An 18640-nucleotide genomic window follows, 5' to 3' on the forward strand; every position below is an offset into this window, starting at 1 on the left:
CAAAAATTGTAATCCTCTCTGTCAAACCAGGTTCCTTTAAAAAATACAATGGGGAAAACCTAGGGGTGAAACAGGAATAAAGACACAGACTTACTAGAGAATGGACTTGAGGCTATGGGGAGGGGGAAGGGTAAACGGTGACAAAGCGATAAAGAGGCATGGACATATATACACTACCAAACGTAAGGCAGATAGCTAGTGGGAAGCAGCCGCATAGCACAGGGAGATCAGCTCGGTGCTTTGTGACCGCCTGGAGGGGTGGGATAGGGAGGGTGGGAGGGAGGGAGACGCAAGCGGGAAGAGATATGGGAACATATGTATATATATAACTGATTCAATTTGTTGTGAAGCTGAAACTAACATACCATTGTAAAGCAATTATACTCCAATAAAGATGTTTAAAAAAAAAAATACAATGGGGGGGCTTCCCTGGTGGCGCAGTGGATGAGAGTCCGCCTGCCGATGCAGGGGACACGGGTTCTTTCCCCGGTCCGGGAGGATCCCACATGCCGCGGAGCGGCTGGGCCCGTGAGCCATGGCCGCTGAGCCTGCGCGTCCGGAGCCTGTGCTCCACAACGGGAGAGGCCGCAACAGTGAGAGGCCCGTGTACCGCAAAAAAAAAAAAAAAAAAAAAAAATACAATGGTACATTAAGAGTGTAACGAAATGTCTAGAAGATAGAGTGAAACAATGAAAGCTTATACACCAATAATTGCAAGGGAAAAGTTGTTTAAAAGTATTAATTTCGTCATTAACAAAGAGTACACAATATAGTTTTATGTGACATTTCTACTATGTAGTTATTTGGTAAGAGACTGGAATCTAAACAGCTACGTGAAAAGCATGAATTGACTTTAGAAGTTTTCTTTAGTAGAACACAATTTAATTATTTTAAACCCCCCAATCTTACATTGTATTATATATATGTATATATACATAGATACACACACAATACATATATATATGTATATATATACACAATATACATACATACATATATATGTATATACACACACACAATTTCAGTTGCTGTTTGATACTACAAATGTGAATTTCAATAACACAAAACCTACAGGAAGATAATAATTGTTGCATGTCACCTTGTTCCTTTATAATCCACCATGAGGCTATGTATTATATACCCTCCTTAAAAAGCACAAGGATATTCACTGAACCTAAAACTATACTAAAAACACATTGGTTTGAAATGGATGATCGTAACCAAAAGAGCTAACTGTTCTGATTCACTGTGACTCATCAATGCTAGAACCATGTGGATGTCAATGGCTTCTGTACCTCCATGCTCTCAAGTGTATCATCCGCAGCAAAAAGGAACAAAGAGATTTTCTGAGTTCACCCCATCTGACCACTTCCAACCCACGTATAATGGATTGGCTAACAGTTTCCCCCAAAATCCATCCAAAAAATTATATTGGGTTTCAGTATTGCTGTACTCACAACAACCCTTGTTGGGTCAACCTACAGCATGGCTTCAAAAATCAATTAGAAAATGGCACTGAAGTATATAAATCAAAAAATTTAAGCAACAAAACCTTTTAGAATCTAATTAGGGGATCTTATCTAGATGCATAAGAATAACAGGCATCTAGAAACAATATTGCAATTCTCTCATACATTTATCAACTTTTTGTTGTTTTCCTTTGACAGGGACATTGCAGTGGAGGGTTAAGACACTTGGGTTATCACACTACTTGAGAAAATAAGGCATAGCTGATCTCCCTGTGCTATGCGGCTGCTTCCCACTAGATATCTATTTTACATTTGGTAGTGTATATATGTCCATGCCTCTTTCTTGCTAAACCACAGCATGTACTCACTGTTGATGCTCCATGTGTTGATACATATAAATATGTTAAGTAAATGGGTCACAAGAGTTTTCATGGACAAATGGCTAAGGGAAATGGGATATTAATCAGAACATGTGTTGTTATGATGACTTATCTTAACTGGGACCCAGGGCACTCCAGATGTTTGGTCCCTGTACACTCATGAAAAATAACCCATAAGGATCCTAGATTCTCATGCGGAAGGCAATTCCTTCATTAAAGAAATAGACCTACTTTTGTCACTGTAGCCTTCTATGTATTGACAAAATGTCCATGCCACTCTCTCACTTTGTCAAAGCTTACCCTTAGAAGGCTACAGCTATGAAATCTACTTTATCAGGTATTAATATAATCATGCAAGCTTTCTTCTGATTACTGTTAGCTTGGCACACCAATTTCCATCCTTTTATTTTTGGGTTTTTGTGTCTTTTAATATGAAGGCAGAATATACTTGGGTCTTACAATCTGAAAATTTCTGCCTTTTATTTGGGCTGTTTAGGCTATTTACATTTAATGTGATAACTGATATGCTTAGTGTTAAGTCTATATTCTTGCTATTTGTTTCCTATTTGTCTCATCTATTCTTTGTTCTCTTCTTATTCTTTTTCTACCTTTTTTGGATTAATTATTCTTATGATTCCATTTTATCTCTTTTGGCTTATTAGCTATATGTCATTATCTTGTTATTTTAGTAATTGCTTTAGAGTTTACAGTATATGCTCTTAATTTATCTCAATCTATTGGGTTGGCCAAAAACCTGAATGAACTTTTTGGCCAATCCAATACCTTCAATTGATATTATATCACTTCATGTATGATAGCAGAACTTTACAATAGCATATTTACATTTCTCCCCTTCTCACTTTTATGCTATTGCTGTCATACATTTTAGTTTTATATATGCTATAAACTCAGTAATATATTATTATTCTGTTCAAATAGTCAATTATTTAAATAGTCAAGATATTTAAATGATAAGAAAAAATATTGTATATTTATCCATCTAGTTACCATTTTTAGTGCTCCTCATTTCTTTGTGTGGATCCATATTTCCATCTGGCATATCCATCCTTCTGCTGTTCTTTAACATTTTTTGTAGTGTAGGTCTACCAGTAATGAATTCTTTCAGTTTTTAATATCTGAAAGATATTGCTGCTGGGTATAAAATTCTTGGTTGAATTTTTCCCCTTAGCACTTTAAAGATGTTGCTCCACTGTTTTCTCACTTGCATTGTTTCTGATGAGATATCTACTGTTATCCTTATCTTTGTTCATCTCTCCATATGTATCTTTTTTTTTTCTCTAGCAGTTTTTAAAATTTTTCTCTTCATTACTGGTTTGGAGTAATTTGATTATAATATGCTTTTGGTGTAATTTTCTTTATATTCCTTGTGCTTGTGTTTTATTGAGCTTCTTAAGTCTATGGACTTACAGTTTTCATCATTTGGCAAAATATTAGCCATCATTTCATCAAATATTCTTTCCTCCTTTCCCTCTTCTTTACTTTAGGGACTCCAATTACACATACATTAGGCTGTCTGAAGGTGTCTTACAACTCATTGATGCTCTTTACAATTTCTATTCTTGTTTTCTGTGCTTCATTTCAGATAGTTTCTACTGCTAATTCTCACTACTCTTTTCTTCCAAAATGTCTAATCATATCCAGTGTGTTTATCATTAATCCCATACAATATTATTTAGTTAATACCATCCAGTATATTTTTCGTATCAGACACTGTAGTTTTCATCTCTAGACATTTGATCTTTTTTATATCTTTCATGTCTCTACTTAAACATATGGGCTACAGTTGTAAGAACTGTAAGAACTATTTTAATGCTCTTGTCTGCTAATTCTAACATCTGTTTCAGTTCTGGGTTGATTTCAATTGGTTGTTATTATCCTCTTATTATTGGTAGTGTTTTCTTCCTTCTTTGCATGTCCAGTAAATTTTGATTGGATGTTAGATATTGTGAATTTTAGCTTGCTGGGAGTGTGTATACACACACACACACACACACACACACACACACACACACACACACACGCATGCTTTATCCTGGGATGCAGTTACTTGGAAACACTTTGATCCTCTTATATCTTGATTTTAAGATTTGTTACATGAACCTAAAGCAACATTTAGCCTACAACTAATTATTCCCCTGCTAAGGCAAGACAATTATGAGTATTCTACCCAATTCCCTTTAAATTCCAATTCCCTTTAAATTATGAGGTATTCTAGTCTGGCTAGTAGGAATAGGCGCTTTTATTGCTCTGTGTGAAGTGTGAACATCAGGACTGTTCTTTCTAAACCTCTTGAATGGTTCTTTCCTGGTCTCAGGTGGTTTCCTCATTGAGAGTCAATTAGTACTCTGATGAATACTCTTCAGATTTCTAGAGTTCTATCTCTCTTCAGTTCTATCCTCTTTTGTGTTTTATCCCATTAATTATAGCTGCCTTGGTATCCTTGGATCCTTAGTCAACTCCTCAACACAAGGAATCCATCAGGTCTGCCTGGAAACCCTCTCAATGCAATAAGCTGAGGCAATCGTTGGGCTTACTTCATTTGTTTCTTAGAGAGCACTGTCTTCATTTCTTGATGCCTAATATTTCTTGATGTCTTCATTTCTTGAAAAACCATTCTTCCACTTATGTTGTCTTTTTTTAAAAACTGTTTCAGGTGGAAGGGTAAACCTAATTCTTGGTAGCGCTCTTTGCAGAAGCAGATGTCCATGGATTGTATTTTGTCCACTCCACTCTTCACAACTGACTTACATTTCATGAACTGACATCTTTAACATTCCAATTCCCAGAACATTCAATAAAGGAAAAATTCCTGCTGAACTCCCTCCCTGGGACTTGGTAAATAACCTTGCAGGGCCTAATTATAGAGAATCATTTGAGAGACACAAACAGTGGCTATCTCTTATATCTCTGTTAATGTAGTCACATAAAGTTAAGGGCAAATTCATATTTCTGGGCAACTACAAAAAGTATAGCTATGCTGTTTCAAACATGACTAAAAACACACTGAAAATAATTCATTCATGTGGCACCCCACAAGTCTCCCAATGACAGTGTAAAAACAGCCTCTGAGAGAATCTTGGCTCAGAAACCTAGATCTTTTTATGTTAGTACATTTCTCCCTAAGAAACAAGGTATTTTCAAAGAGCATTCATTCTTTGAAGTCAGTTAGAAAATTAGTGCTGCAGGGTACTAAACAGTACTTTAGTAGCCTGACAGAGATAATGTACAACTGCAATGTGTTCATTTTGCCAGGATGTAATTTACCCTTTCAGCACATGTTCCTTCCTTCTGTGTGTGCCTCAGCTCATTGGAGTTTGGGAATAGCCAACTGTAGTCTAGTTTCCATTGAGTTTCTTTCTGAATGCATAGAATATTAAACTTCAAAACATAGTGGGTTTGATCACACTGGGCACCAAATTGTGCTTGGATACTCCCTTTCAAAAATTAGAGCAGGTTCCCAGGGGTTGGATTAAGGGTAGGAGCATTAAAAATAGTTAAATTGACTCCCTCTGGTCATCAGATGTAATAAGATCCGTTAAAAAGAAATGTTCAAAAAGTATCTGTTTGTTACTAGCTAGTTTCTAAAAATCAATATATCTACTGATATGCATATCATTTAAAATTTTTTCTAAAGTAGAGAGTTTTAATGCAAAGGAGAAGGGGTATATGAAGCTGATCAAATTCTTTTCCACTTCATGCCACTAAGAAATAACTTTAGTGCTGATAGGATTTGGGGCTAAGATAACACAAGTAACTAAAGCCCAATGATCTAAGTCCTGATGACACCAAAGCAATGATAATGACTGATGTCGTGTTAGCCCATCAATGAAATTAAAATACAAAGTTTTTCATGCCCAGACTTACAAGTATATGGACACACCAGACTCAGTTTGAATCAGTGGAAGGTTGGAGTTATGGAGGGAAAAAGGACAGACATCAGAAAATGTCCCTTCTTTATTTACTGCATCCTGTTCACTGCCCTATGGGATCAAGAATCCTGTTCATTAAATAATCAAGCTTTATGCTTATTTGTTCCATAGAACAAAATATCTATTTCATCACTTCACCCCACCAAAAAAAAAAGAACAGTTTAATTATTTAAAATACTGGTGATAATTCAGTTAAAAAAGACACAGGTAAAATAAAAGGGCGTAATGAAGGTGATAAAATTTAACCTACAATGCTCACATGAATACATTACAACACTTATTTATAGCACAATACAAACATACAACAAGATTCAAGACCCCATGTTAAAGATCTGGGAATTGGTTTATTCTGGGCTTTTATGTTGTAGGAATCCAGATGGGTCAGTCACTGGATATAGGATGGGTCAGGTGTCCAGGTGCTGGGTTTATAACTAACAGCATTCTCCTCTACTGTACATATTCTGGCTTGTGTTACCTTAACTTGGGTCTAATGATGTCTGGGACTTGAACAAACCTTACCCATAACAGAGTCTGGCTAAGAGACTGTCATTCTGAATCCTATTTTATCTCCATGTAATTCATGTCTTAGTCACAATTATTCAAGGAGGGTATGTATTAAGCAAGTGGTTTCCATTTGCATAAACAATTTGGTAAAAAAATTGGACATGTGTGTTCCCCAGATATTATGTGATAAGACACCTGGGGTGAGTTATTTGAATGATCTTCAAAGAAAGAACTGATTTCATGCATATGGGTAAGGAGAGCATATCACAATGGCTTAGAGATGAAAACTAAAGGCAATTCTCTCTTTTTAACAGATGTATGAGTTGTATTCAAATTTCTTCTTACTCCTCAACCTGATTACCCTGCATTTGTTCTTCTCTGACTAACCAAACTACTCAAAGAATAGCTTAGCATCTAATACAATGTCTGCAGGGAGGTATGGTTCAAAGAGTCTGAGACCCTAACAAAAACCAATTCCTAAAACTTTCATTTTTAGTTTAATATCACTTATATGTATGGGGGGATAACTAGGAATAAGCCCATGTTATAATTGAAACAGGAGGATTATATAAAAGGTGAGAGTAGTTTTCTCAATCTGATGGTCCAAAGTTTGGAGGGCAATATAATTTGAACTTTCAGATTTTATAAAGAATGGAATGCTATTTATGCAAAGTAAAAGCAGTGCTCATGAAGCCCATCACAATGTAGGTTCATTCTAACTGGTCTGGGATTGTCATCCAAAGCTTGCCTTTAAGATGTACTCTTGCTGACCAAACTGTATTCTACAGCTATGCACATTCTCCAGTATGTGGGCCTCCCAACATACTGATAACACTGAACAGATTTCTGTTTTTGTTCTTGCCCCAAATAATAACTCATTAAAGGTATAAAAAATTGAAAACTGGAAACATGGAACATTTCCCATTTATGCTGCATAATTCACAAAGACTTATATTCCATTCCATTATAATCAGCAAGCCCAGAATCACCTTTTCATAAAGTTTAAAATGAAAAATGGCAAGTGGGAAAAGAAAGAGTATAGAACTCATTTGTGATGGAGAAAGTATGGTGGAAGGGAAAAGATACAACAATAATTTGTAAATTATTGAAAAGGGGATAATAGTACTCTTTAAATGCAGTGAATGTTTTTTTATTCAGGGTATAAGACTATATTAACAATTCCACACAATTGCAACTTTATGTGTAAATCTAACAAGCTTGCATTAAATTGCACAATTTATGGAAAAATATAATGGGAATTATGCTCTTACCATCTGTTTTCTTTGAATCATTTCTGACATTGGATTGATCCTTCTTGTCTGTCTTATTTTTATCATCTTTCAAGTCACCTGAAAGTAATAAACATGACAAACAGTACATGTGTAAAGCTAACGGGGAAGTTATAAATATCTTTAAACCTGTCAAGGTGAAAAAAGAAAAAAACCACATAATTTTAGTCGTGAGGGTTTACATGTCTGAGTGTAAATATCAGGAAACTGGATTAGGCCCTGGAAATTGGATTATGATCTGGAAATTAAGGCTGAAAGTTCATGTTAAACAGGATTGTACTTAAGTCAATGGCGTTATTTTCCAAGGAAGGCAGTTCAGCTTTACTATTAGGCTGTGGAGTGAGGAAAAACCTGCGTTACTGTAAGTTATATCAATTAATAGCTACTATTTAACTTCTATGTGCTTTTCCTTATCTGCAAAATGGTGATAATAATACCTACTTTATAGGCATAATATAAGGATAAATGCATTTAAGGTACTGAATGTGCTATCTGGCACATCACTCAATGACAGCTGTTATTCTAAAACTGAGCTGTAAATGGTACTTTAATTAATGAGCTTGTTGAAATGTAATATGTAAAAGTTAAAAAACACTATGCACACCAGTGTAGAGTGAACATGTGTCAAAAATTTATTTAATTCATTTATGAAGGAACCAGGAAGACAGTAAGGATGGTTCCAAGAGCATTTAAGGAAATGGATAGGGGCTTCCCTGGCGGCGCAGTGGTTGAGAGTCCACCTGCCGATGCAGGGGACGCGGGTTCGTGCCCCGGTCCGGGAAGATCCCACGTGCCGCGGAGCGGCTGGGCCCGTGAGCCATGGCCGCTGAGCCTGCACTTCTGGAGCCTGTGCTCCGCAACGGGAGAGGCCACAGCAGTGAGAGGCCCGCGTACCAAAAAAAAAAAAAAAAAGGACATGGATATTTCTAAGTATTTTAGAAATATATTAAAATAAGATTGCTAGGTTAGAGACGAAACTGGTTATGTCCTACAGGGCAATAAAACTATAACTGTTGGGGTTATCTCCTCTAGTAGTCAAAAATCTACACGTTAGTACATAACCTCACAGTACCTAGGCTTGAGCAAATAGTAAATGACAAAGTTAAACATAGTCATGTTCTTCTAAAACAAGGGGTCAGCAAATTATTGTCCGTGGGCCAATCTGGCTTGTTATCATTTTTGGAAATAAAGTTTTACTGGAACATAGCCACATCCATTCATTTATATAATGTCTGTAGTTGCTTTCCTGCTGCAATGGTAGAGTTGAATAGTTGCAGTAGAGACATGCAAAGCCAGGAATATTTATTATCTGGGCCTACACAGAAAAAGTTTGCTGACCCCTGCCTAAGACAGTTAAATAATCCTTGGGCAGGTCTTTTTTGACAATATGCCAGTGTGACATTGAAAGGACATGGTATTTCTTCTCTCAGATTTCTTCTCAAGTTTCGGATATTTTTCTTACAAATCTTACTGATGGCAGCTTTCTTTTTAGCCTGCATAAAACCAAGAACAGATTACTACTAAATTACTGGCATTAATAAAGCAAAAAGACCCTAATAATTATTGCAGCCAGGAAGCGGGGAGCAGGGCCCAAGGCGGGAAGGGTACATTTATCTTTTCTACTTTCTTTGTGCCAGGCAGCGTGCTAAATGCTTTACATGCATCATTTCATTAAATTCTCATAGCAACCCCATTATGAAGGTACTATTATTGAAAGTAGACAAATTCGTCAAAGATTCATTCACTAAGTGATCAATTTGCTGAATCACCAAATGATTGAGGATGTTTTCCAAGTTTGAGTTTTTCCTTGACTTCACTGCGGACACTCTGTCACACGCTGGTCGGGCCAGCTGTGTTGAGTGCAGTGGACTGCTCCCCTGAATGTGTTTCACACACTCTCAGGCTGCATCTCTGCCCCAAACTTTGCAAGAGTGTCTGCTGCTATAGCAAAACTGCTCCTGTTGGCTACTTTAGATCTGGTTTAAGCCATTGATCTGACAAATGACCAACTGATCTTTCTACAAAGTGATTTTGCTTAAATATTAAATAGTCTTAAGCAAAAACCCACAGAATCATCTCTATCTTACGGCTCTGGAACCTAAAGCACAGATAAAGTAATTTACCATAACATACACAGATAGGTCTGATTCTAGAGGCCAAGCTCTCAAATACTGTATTTTGCAACTTCCCAATGAGGCTTAAGTTCTAGATTTCAGACTTCCATTTACTGTTGCCATTTTTAAATGCCTTTGGCCTATAGATTTATACAGAAATGGTTACCCAAGGATAATTCAAGACCATTTTAGGTTACATTCTACAAAATAAGTAGTTTTAATGGAATTTGACAAACTTTAAGCTTGAGGGAAGGGGAGTCAACTCTGGCCACAGTGCCAGCAGGAGGAGTGTGAGTGAAGCACATGGTCATTGCACATTACCACCACCAATGGCCAAAACAGATGAATTCCTTTGGAAACCCCATGGAACAGTTCAAGCACTGCTTTTCCCTGTTTTAAGGATGCCAGAAATGAACTCAAGGATGATCCTGAGTCTTGTAGTCAAACTAATTCCCTACAGAAAAATGGTCTTTCTTTCCTCAATGAGACTTCACACCTCTAATGCACAATACTTTAAGGTTTCAGGGTTGCCCTGGACTGGAGCTTTACCCACAGCTGCAGCAGGGCCAGGGTGTCTTCCAGAGGTCAGGAGGAGGCGTCTGATGTGCTGGATGCTAGCCAGCAGCCTGTGGAAGCCTGCCTTCTCCTCAGTCAGGGTTGGGGAGGCTAAAGGGGAAAGTACCTTGATGGAGACCAAAGCTTAGGGGTTCCCATGACTGCTGATAGGGGACCAAATGTCTAGAACCACAATTAGCCAATATCCTTCAGCTCCATCCTGGAAGTTATCTTGAGCGACCACAAAGAAGGGTGCCGGGAAAGTGACACATGTTTGTTTGATGATGTTCCTTGAACAGAATCCATTAGGTAATTTCCCATGGGTTGAATATGGACTAACGGCTGATGTGAGCTGTTATTCAATAAACAGGGGGAAACAAAAGAGCCTTTCTGTGCAGTTATAAATCATTTTAATTAGGCTGCTGCAACCAAGTCCCGAACCACCATTAGCCTTTATTATTATTGCTCAAAATTGATTTCTTTTCCCACCTCTCATTTAATGCTTAATTTTTAAGGGAAATGGTAGACTACTGCTTACTTTGGGAAATGAACGCAGTTGTGAGTCAATCCAGCCTAGCTGGAGGCTCAGGCTCCTGTTTTCTTTCAGGCTGTCCCCTAACCATCTTCAAAATAAATTATTGCCACCTCTGCCCTCTCTGGGTATTTGTTTATACCTGTCCCGTAGAATGTATAACCTCCTTTGTGACCAGCATGTTTGTATTCATTGGTTTCTCTCCCTGACCAGACCAGGGGTTGGCAAACTATGGCCCATGAACCAAACGTGGCTCCAGTGCCTGGTCATATAGGTCCCACAACCTGAAAACAGTTTTTAATATTATTAAATGGTTGAAAAAAGAGAAGGATATTTAACGACACGTGAAAATTTAAATTTTCATAAATAAAGTTTTATTGCAACATAGCCATGCTCACTTGTTTACATGTTATCTGTGGCTGTTTTTGTACTAAAACAGGCGTGTTAAGTAGTTGCAACAGAAACTGTAGGGCTGCAAAGCATAAAATTTACTGTCTGGTCCTTTACAGAAAGAGTGTGCCAACCCCTGGAATAAACAGATTATAAGCTTCTTGTGGACAGTAGCTGGGTCTCAATATTCCTCCTACTCCCTACTCTCACCAACAGCACTGAACTGTGCAAATAAGGGCATGCTGGTTAAGGAATACAGAATTTGGACTCACATATTCCTATCTGACCTGAAATCTCTACTTAATGTTTGCTTGGCCTTAAGCAAGTGATTTAATCTTTCTGAGTCTCGGTTTCCTCATCTGCAAAATGGAAATGAGTATATCTACCTCATACAGTTGCTAGGATTTTTAAATGATTTAGTGTATGTAAAATCCCACGTACGGTGTCCAGCACATACTAAACATTCCATAACTGTTACTGACATAATAATGGCTGTTTTTATTAAGAGAAAGACATTTTAAACCCACTTCCCTAACAGAAAAAAAAGTAGGGAAGAAACACATCTTGCCTTTCTCACCAGTCCTTACATATTCCCCCTCTGGGAAGGAGAGACTCATCTAGAAGGAAGAGTTGAGTATGCACAGCTCAGCTCAGCCACCCATTTCTCCAGCCCCCAGCCCCCTCTGAGATGCGTTTTCCATGAGACACACACCTTTTCTGTTACTGCAGAAGCAGCCTGCTTAGGTGCAGAGTGGGGGGTGAGGGACGAGGCCTGATCCCACCTGCTCTGCCAGTGTCCCGTGGGCCATGCCCAGTTCAGGGCAGATGTGTGCAGAAGCCCATGTGCTCAGCAGATCAAGTCTGTGTTTTCCAGTTCAGCTCCAGTTGCAGTGGAGCTAACATTGTGATCACTTTCTGATTCTGGTCTCTCCCTCTCAGTTGGTTCCACCCTCAGTACGGAAAAACAGGGGTGTTTTGCATTGCTCTCTAAAACTCCAACAGTTGTATTAGAAATTCTTATTGAATTGAACATATTTTCTGACCTATGATGCGCTTGAATACAAAGTAGACTAGTTACGAGCTGTCTCCAGAACCTGGCTGCTGAGAGGCTGGGCAAGTCGGATGATGGCCTTCCCTGCCTCCTGGGGTGTTCGTGGGGCTTACCTGAAGGAATTTAGGCAAAGCTCTTGGAACACGACATGAGCTTTTTTTTTTTTTAAACACCTTTTCATTTTATTTATTTATTTATTTAATTAATTTATTTGGCTGCGTCGGGTCTTCGTTGCTGTGCGCGGGCTTTCTCTAGTTGCAGCGAGTCGGGGCTACTCTTCGTTGCGGTGCGCGGGCTTCTCACTGCGGTGGCTTCTCTTGTTGCGGAGCACGAGCTCTAGGCGCGAGGACTTCAGGATTTGTGGCACGTGGGCTCAGTAATTGTGCTTCACGGGCTCTAGAGTGTAGGCTCAGTAGTTGCGGCACACAGGACTAGTTGCTCCGTGGCATGTGGGATCTTCCGGGAGCAGGGATCGAACTCGTGTCCCCTGCATTGGCAGGCAGATTCTTAACCAGTGCGCCACCAGAAAAGTCCTAACATGAGCTCTTATCATTATTACATGTATTAAAACATTGTTTTCTGTTATATATGTTATATATGTCAATTGCAAAAATAATTGGAGAGTGTTGTGCTAAGCACTTTCTACGTATTTCTCATTTACTTGGGCTGTGTAGCATAATAGCTAGACCATGGTTCAGAGGAGATCACCTGGACCTACCAGGCAGGTGAGAGAGTGAATATGTAAAGAGAGAATTTATTTATTTATTTATCTATTTATTTATTTATTTTTATTCTTTTTAAAGGGTGGTCTTTTATTTTTTATTTATTTTTTGGCTACACCACGTGGCTTGCCGGATCTTAGTTCCCCAACCAGGGATCGAACCCGGGCCCTCTGCAGTGGAAGTGCCGAGTCCTAACCACTGAACCACCAGGAAATTCCCAAGAGGGAATTTTAAACAGCATCTGGTGTATAATCAATAAATGCTAGTTGTTTTATTGTCATTGCTGCTTTTGCTACCATTATTATTATTGGAAGCTCACAAGTGGCCCAAGCTGTGAGCAGTTACTATTATGCACATTTTACAGAGACAATGGAAGGTTAAGTAACCTCGCCAAGGCCAGCAAGAAGTGAGAGGCACAGCTGTGACTTGAATCCAGGTCTGTCTGACTGCCAGATGACCATGCCACAACCTGGCACTTGAAAGCTCCAGTGACTCTGAACTTCCTGCTCTTCCATAACAAGGTAAGCAATTCCATGCCCCTATGCATTAGCTCATCGTATTCTCTCTGGCTGAGAAGTCCCTGTGTCCCCCCAAATTTCAGCATTTGAAACGCAGCTTAGACATCACCTCTTCTTGAAGCTTTCTTTGACATTTACTACATCTTGCAATCCCCAGACCCAACAAAGCTACTCTTTTCTGCATATGGCCCTTGGGTATTTTATCTGCCATACCACTACTGTTACTGGCTCAGAATTAATTCTGAGGGTGTCCATATCCCCTAGGAGATTGTGGACTTCTTGTGGCCTTTTCATTTCTAAATTCTCAGTGCCAAGAGCAGTGCTTGGCACGGAGTTGTTAACCAATAAATATTTGCTGCATTAAATATAAGAAATCATCAACTGTATGCACACGACAGTGACCAGCTCATCCTGGCTTGTCTGGAACTTTTCTGGTTTTACTACTGAAAGCCCTGAATCCCGGGAAACCGCTCATTCCCAGGCTAACTGGGATGACTGGTCATCCTAATGTATATACTTGTTCACCTACAGATATATAGACAATACTATGGAAATAGACCTTAGGCAGACATGAGTGCCGGCCCTGCCAGGGGGATGGTACCTACAGAAGACTGCCTTTCTATTCATTCATTCCTGCGTTAAGCACTCAGGAATGTGCTGGGATTGCTAATAGGAATTTCCCCTGCTGGTAGGCAGGTGCTGGCCAGAGTCTCCAAAACGACCCAGCTGGAAAGGGCCCAAAAGATATAAACCTCCCCAGAGAGCATGGCCTAAGCAAGCTTCTGGCTGCTTTTGATGGGATCCTAATAGAATCCACAGCCTAGGGAGGTATGATCAGCAGCAGCTGGATGGCCAGGGCAGCCCTGCTCTGTGACCTGTCCTCACAGGGGCAGTTCTTTGCCAGCGTCCATTCATCACATCATTAGCACCCTGAAAAGAGCCTTTCACCGGCGCAATCCTACTCACCGTTCTGTTGCTTTTCTCCTGATGACTTCTCAGCTTTGGAATTTTTCCCACAAGGGCTGTCACTTTGGTTTGTTCCTGTTCCATTGACTTGATTCTTAGCTTCCCCAGATGCCTTTTTCTCGGCTTTACCAGATGCACCTTCTTCAGCCTGGCTTTTGGCTTCCATTTCCTTTTGCTTCTCCTCTGCGGCCAGGCGAGCCTTTTCTTCTGCTTCCTTCTTGGCCTTCTCCTCTGCATCCAGAACAAACCAGGAAAGGTGGAGAAAATATAAAAAGAGGTCATGCCATTAGGAGAATTGCCTCTTTGAACAAAAGCAAGAGTTTGCATTGGGAATTAATGCATTAAAATGACCTAAGGTGTTTACTGTGTGTTTGGGGTATAATTTTGGTTAATTCAAGTCAGATTGGTATGTATATTCAGGAAACCAATAAAATCTGTTCATGGTGATGTCATTTCTGAAAACAGTGGGTTAGAAGAAGGGGATGGGGAGAAAGTAATAATAAGGATAATAATAATTAATAAACCGATACTGTAATTGGCATTATTAATATTACCATCAATAAGTTCTCTTGAGTGTGTCCTCTATGCCAGGTATTATACTACGTGCTTTCCAAGGATTACCTCCTCTCATTCTCAACCTCGTACGGCAGCTACTAATATTGTAACCCTATTCTACAAACGTGGAATTGAGGCTCAAAGACATTACAAAGCTCTCCCACAGCCCAGTAAAAACTGAAGTTTCATGTAGATTTGCTTAGGAACTGGAGTTCAAACATAAAAACACGGATTACAAAACCAAAATACAGGGAAAATAAACACCACTAGAATAATACTGTTGCAGGCCACTGTCTGTGAATTTAAAAGTAGGAGGAGTGTAATTGGGCCTCACAAAAAACATGGTCTTCAAAATGTCCACAGGGTGAGAGGTGGCCTTTAGTTTGGCCAGGGATGCTGGTCTGTGTCTTCCTCTTTAATGAGAGGATGTCAGCCTTATTTCCAATTTGGTTGACTGTGAAAGGGTCTGGCTCTGTGTTTAATCAAAAACATAGTGTAATTGCCTATGGTCAAGGATTCATGAAAAAATGGATACATTCATTCAACTAATATTTATTGAGCAGCTACAGTGTCAAGTACTGTTTTAGGCACTGGGAATACAGCAGCAAGCAAGAAGACTTATAGAGTAGAAAATACCATAATTAAGCAAACAAATCACTAGGATAATTTCAGATGGTGAAAAGCGCTTTACAAAAAAGTAAAGCAGAGTAATATGGTGGAACGCGATGGGCATAAGGGAAGGAGGTGGCATTAGGTAAGGAGGTGAAGTAGGTGACATTTGACCAAATCTTGAATGACGAATTGCTGACCATGCAATAATCAATAAAAAAGAGCATTCCAGGCAGAGGAAATAAAAAGTGTAAGGCCATAAGACTGGAATGAGCTTGGTATGTTCCAGGGACAATGAGTCAGCCAGTATGGCTAAAGCAAATTTAGTAAGGAGTTAGTGACAGATGATGTGGTCAAGTGACCAAGGACATGCAAGGTTGAGATCATGCAGAGCCTTGGAGGCAATGAACTGGAGCTGGATTGTAGGAAGTAACCTACAGAGACCAACAGAAGGCACCTAACAGAAACCAGTCCTCCCTTAAGGTCTACAGACTCACTGTCTAGCATTCAATTCACTCAAAAGGGCTTCCAACCTCCACTATGAAAAGCATTATTGCATTTTTTTCTCTAGATGTGTTACAAATGTCCCACACCTCATTACCAGGGGTCTTCTTTACTTCCCTTGGTTAGCCCTGGTCCTGAAAACAGATGGCTTTCATAGATGACAGGTGAAATTTTAATCTAATGGGCACCAGAGTGGTTATGCATGTGATCACGTTTCCCTTTGTTTCAGCTGCTAAAGAGCGCAAAGCCCAGATTTGGTTCCAGGGTCACACGTTCGCCGGGCTTTATGGTGTTGTATTTTGTGCATGTCTATGCCCTCTGGCTTCATTTTACTCTTCCTGCCCTTACATTTGCCTGGCTCAGATGTCCTCCTTAATATTTTATGAAGTTTTCATTCATCCTTTCATCGATTCATCCAACCACCTATCCAAACCAATACCCTGGCCTCACCCCTGACAAATTAAATCAGACTCTGGAGGGAGAGAGGCAAAAATAGGATATTTTTAATGCTCTCCAGATGAGTCTAACATGCAATAAGGATTGATAAGCACTGATTTAAATTTTAAATGTTTGCCATTCAATATTTCATGATATTCTACTTCCCAACAGGATGTATTTATAATTTACAGTGAAGAGGTAAGGAAAAATTTCTTAACAAAACTGCATAATTATGTGCATATATAGTATAATATGTCTTCTGACTCCTACAGAAAGGTACAACTAAAGAGTAAAAGAATGCCCTTGCAGAAGATAGGGAGATGGCATTCTCAAGTAGGCTGCAGGCCCACAGAAGGCTCCCTAGAATGTTTGTCCAGACTTCCTCTTATCCTTCTGTAATGCCCCGAGGACAAAGGTCAAATGTCATCTCCATCACTGAATTCCCAGTGCTTGGTATAACGCCTGGCACCTAGCAGATGCTCATGGAGTATTTGTTGACTAAATGAAATGTACACAGAGGGTGTGATTCACCCTATCTGCCAATGAACCTGACTCATATTCCATCATCAGCAATCCAGACCAGTATAAAATACAGGAACTATACACACCCTAAAGTCCTATCCTGAAAAAAATTAGCCATTTGACTATATTTGACTATAGGTAAGTAAAAAGATGACTGTACTTACTACACAGAGAGGGAAAGAGGGCCAAGGGGGAAGAGAATTCATTTATTCTCAGGTATCAGGTAAAATAATGTATAATCCTCTCACAGAATCCCCACTGAATCTACTGCAAACTTTCAACATTCAAAATATCCCCGTTAAAAGTAATTTTGATGAAAGCTGAAGGTATTAAATTCTGCTTTGCTACAAGAGTGCAACATATTATCTAAGCAAGAAAAATTCATTTGACAACTGAGTCAGACCAATTTTCTATGGAAAATCTAGCAAACCTCCCCCCAAAAACCGGGGGGTACATTTCAGAAACAAGTCTGTTTGGGCTCAACTACAGTTGACAGTAGGCAATTAATGTTTAAATTAGTGAATGGTAGCTCTTATGACATCATAATCAGATTCGACATGATTCCTTTCTCTGCAGCAGGCATGTTCCAATGGATGGCTCTGAAATGTTCTACAACTTCTCTACTCTACTCCTATCTCTTCTTTGTATCTCTGAAATATCTGATATTAGTGTGATCAGCCATCAGCATCCAGTACTATTACTCAAAATAAGTAGACAAAAACAAGCAAACACATAAATAAGAAAAGAGAAAATAAATTGACAGAAGGAACATCTGTTCCACTGTAATCCAATCCTCTTATATTTTCAAGGTGAAATATTAATATACATAAAATCTTTCCTACTATGAGACAAAGTAGGTGATAGAACAATTAATTTGTATACGGTAACAGTTCCAGAGATGACATATATACAAAGAATGACCTTCTCAGGTTTTAGATTTAACATCCATGGAACTCCTAGGCTCCTAGACTAGTAGAAAGCAAACACTGTAGTTCAATCTCATTTCCTTCTTCTTTCCATTTCACACCATCTGTAGTGATGTGATCATTATGAAAATGGCCAAAAGCAAGGAGCTAAAGACTTAAGGTAGAGCACAGCCCTCATGATCTATAAATTACATTCCTCCTGAGAGCTGGTTCTATCCCACACTGAATGTCTGTGCAGTCTTGGAGAAATACATTGATTTCTTCATTTCATTTGCCTTTCTGAATAATGATACTATAGGCTCTTGGTTAAAAATGATATTGGGCTAAGTATTCCTTAATATAATTCTCTGAAATGCCTACCTAAACCACCTACAAACAGAGAGAGAAAGAAAGAAAAGGAGAGAAACTAACTTAATAAAGACAACCAAGCACTATGTGAATTCTGAGTAGTCAACTTTTGATTATATACAAGAACAACAGAAAGGTACTCCTAGCTAATTCAGGACTCAGAAGATGTTCCCATTGGACCTTTCTAAAAATTTTAGCAAAAGTGCTTCAGCTGACAGAAAAATTCAATCAACATTAAAAACTCAGAATGAGGGAACTCCCTGGCAGTCCAGTGGTTAGGACTCTGCACTTTCCCTGC

The 18640-nt window shown here is 39.1% G+C and overlaps 1 protein-coding gene across 5 annotated transcripts in view; it reads right to left on the minus strand.

Annotated features, from left to right (window-relative positions):
* Positions 1–18640, minus strand: part of PDE1C (phosphodiesterase 1C) — a gene marked incomplete at both ends in the record, with an annotated part of 554085 nt that overhangs the window by 36376 nt on the left and 499069 nt on the right. For all 5 annotated transcript variants that reach the window (XM_082846111.1, XM_082846114.1, XM_082846113.1 and 2 more), the window contains 2 exons: positions 7575–7652; positions 14441–14671. In XM_082846111.1, coding sequence (XP_082702237.1) covers positions 7575–7652; positions 14441–14671 — 309 coding nt within the window. The remainder of the gene's footprint in view (positions 1–7574; positions 7653–14440; positions 14672–18640) is intronic.

Source organism: Leucopleurus acutus, assembly GCF_964270905.1.
Source record: "Leucopleurus acutus genome assembly, chromosome: 9".
NCBI classification, from domain to species: Eukaryota; Metazoa; Chordata; class Mammalia; order Artiodactyla; family Delphinidae; genus Leucopleurus; species Leucopleurus acutus.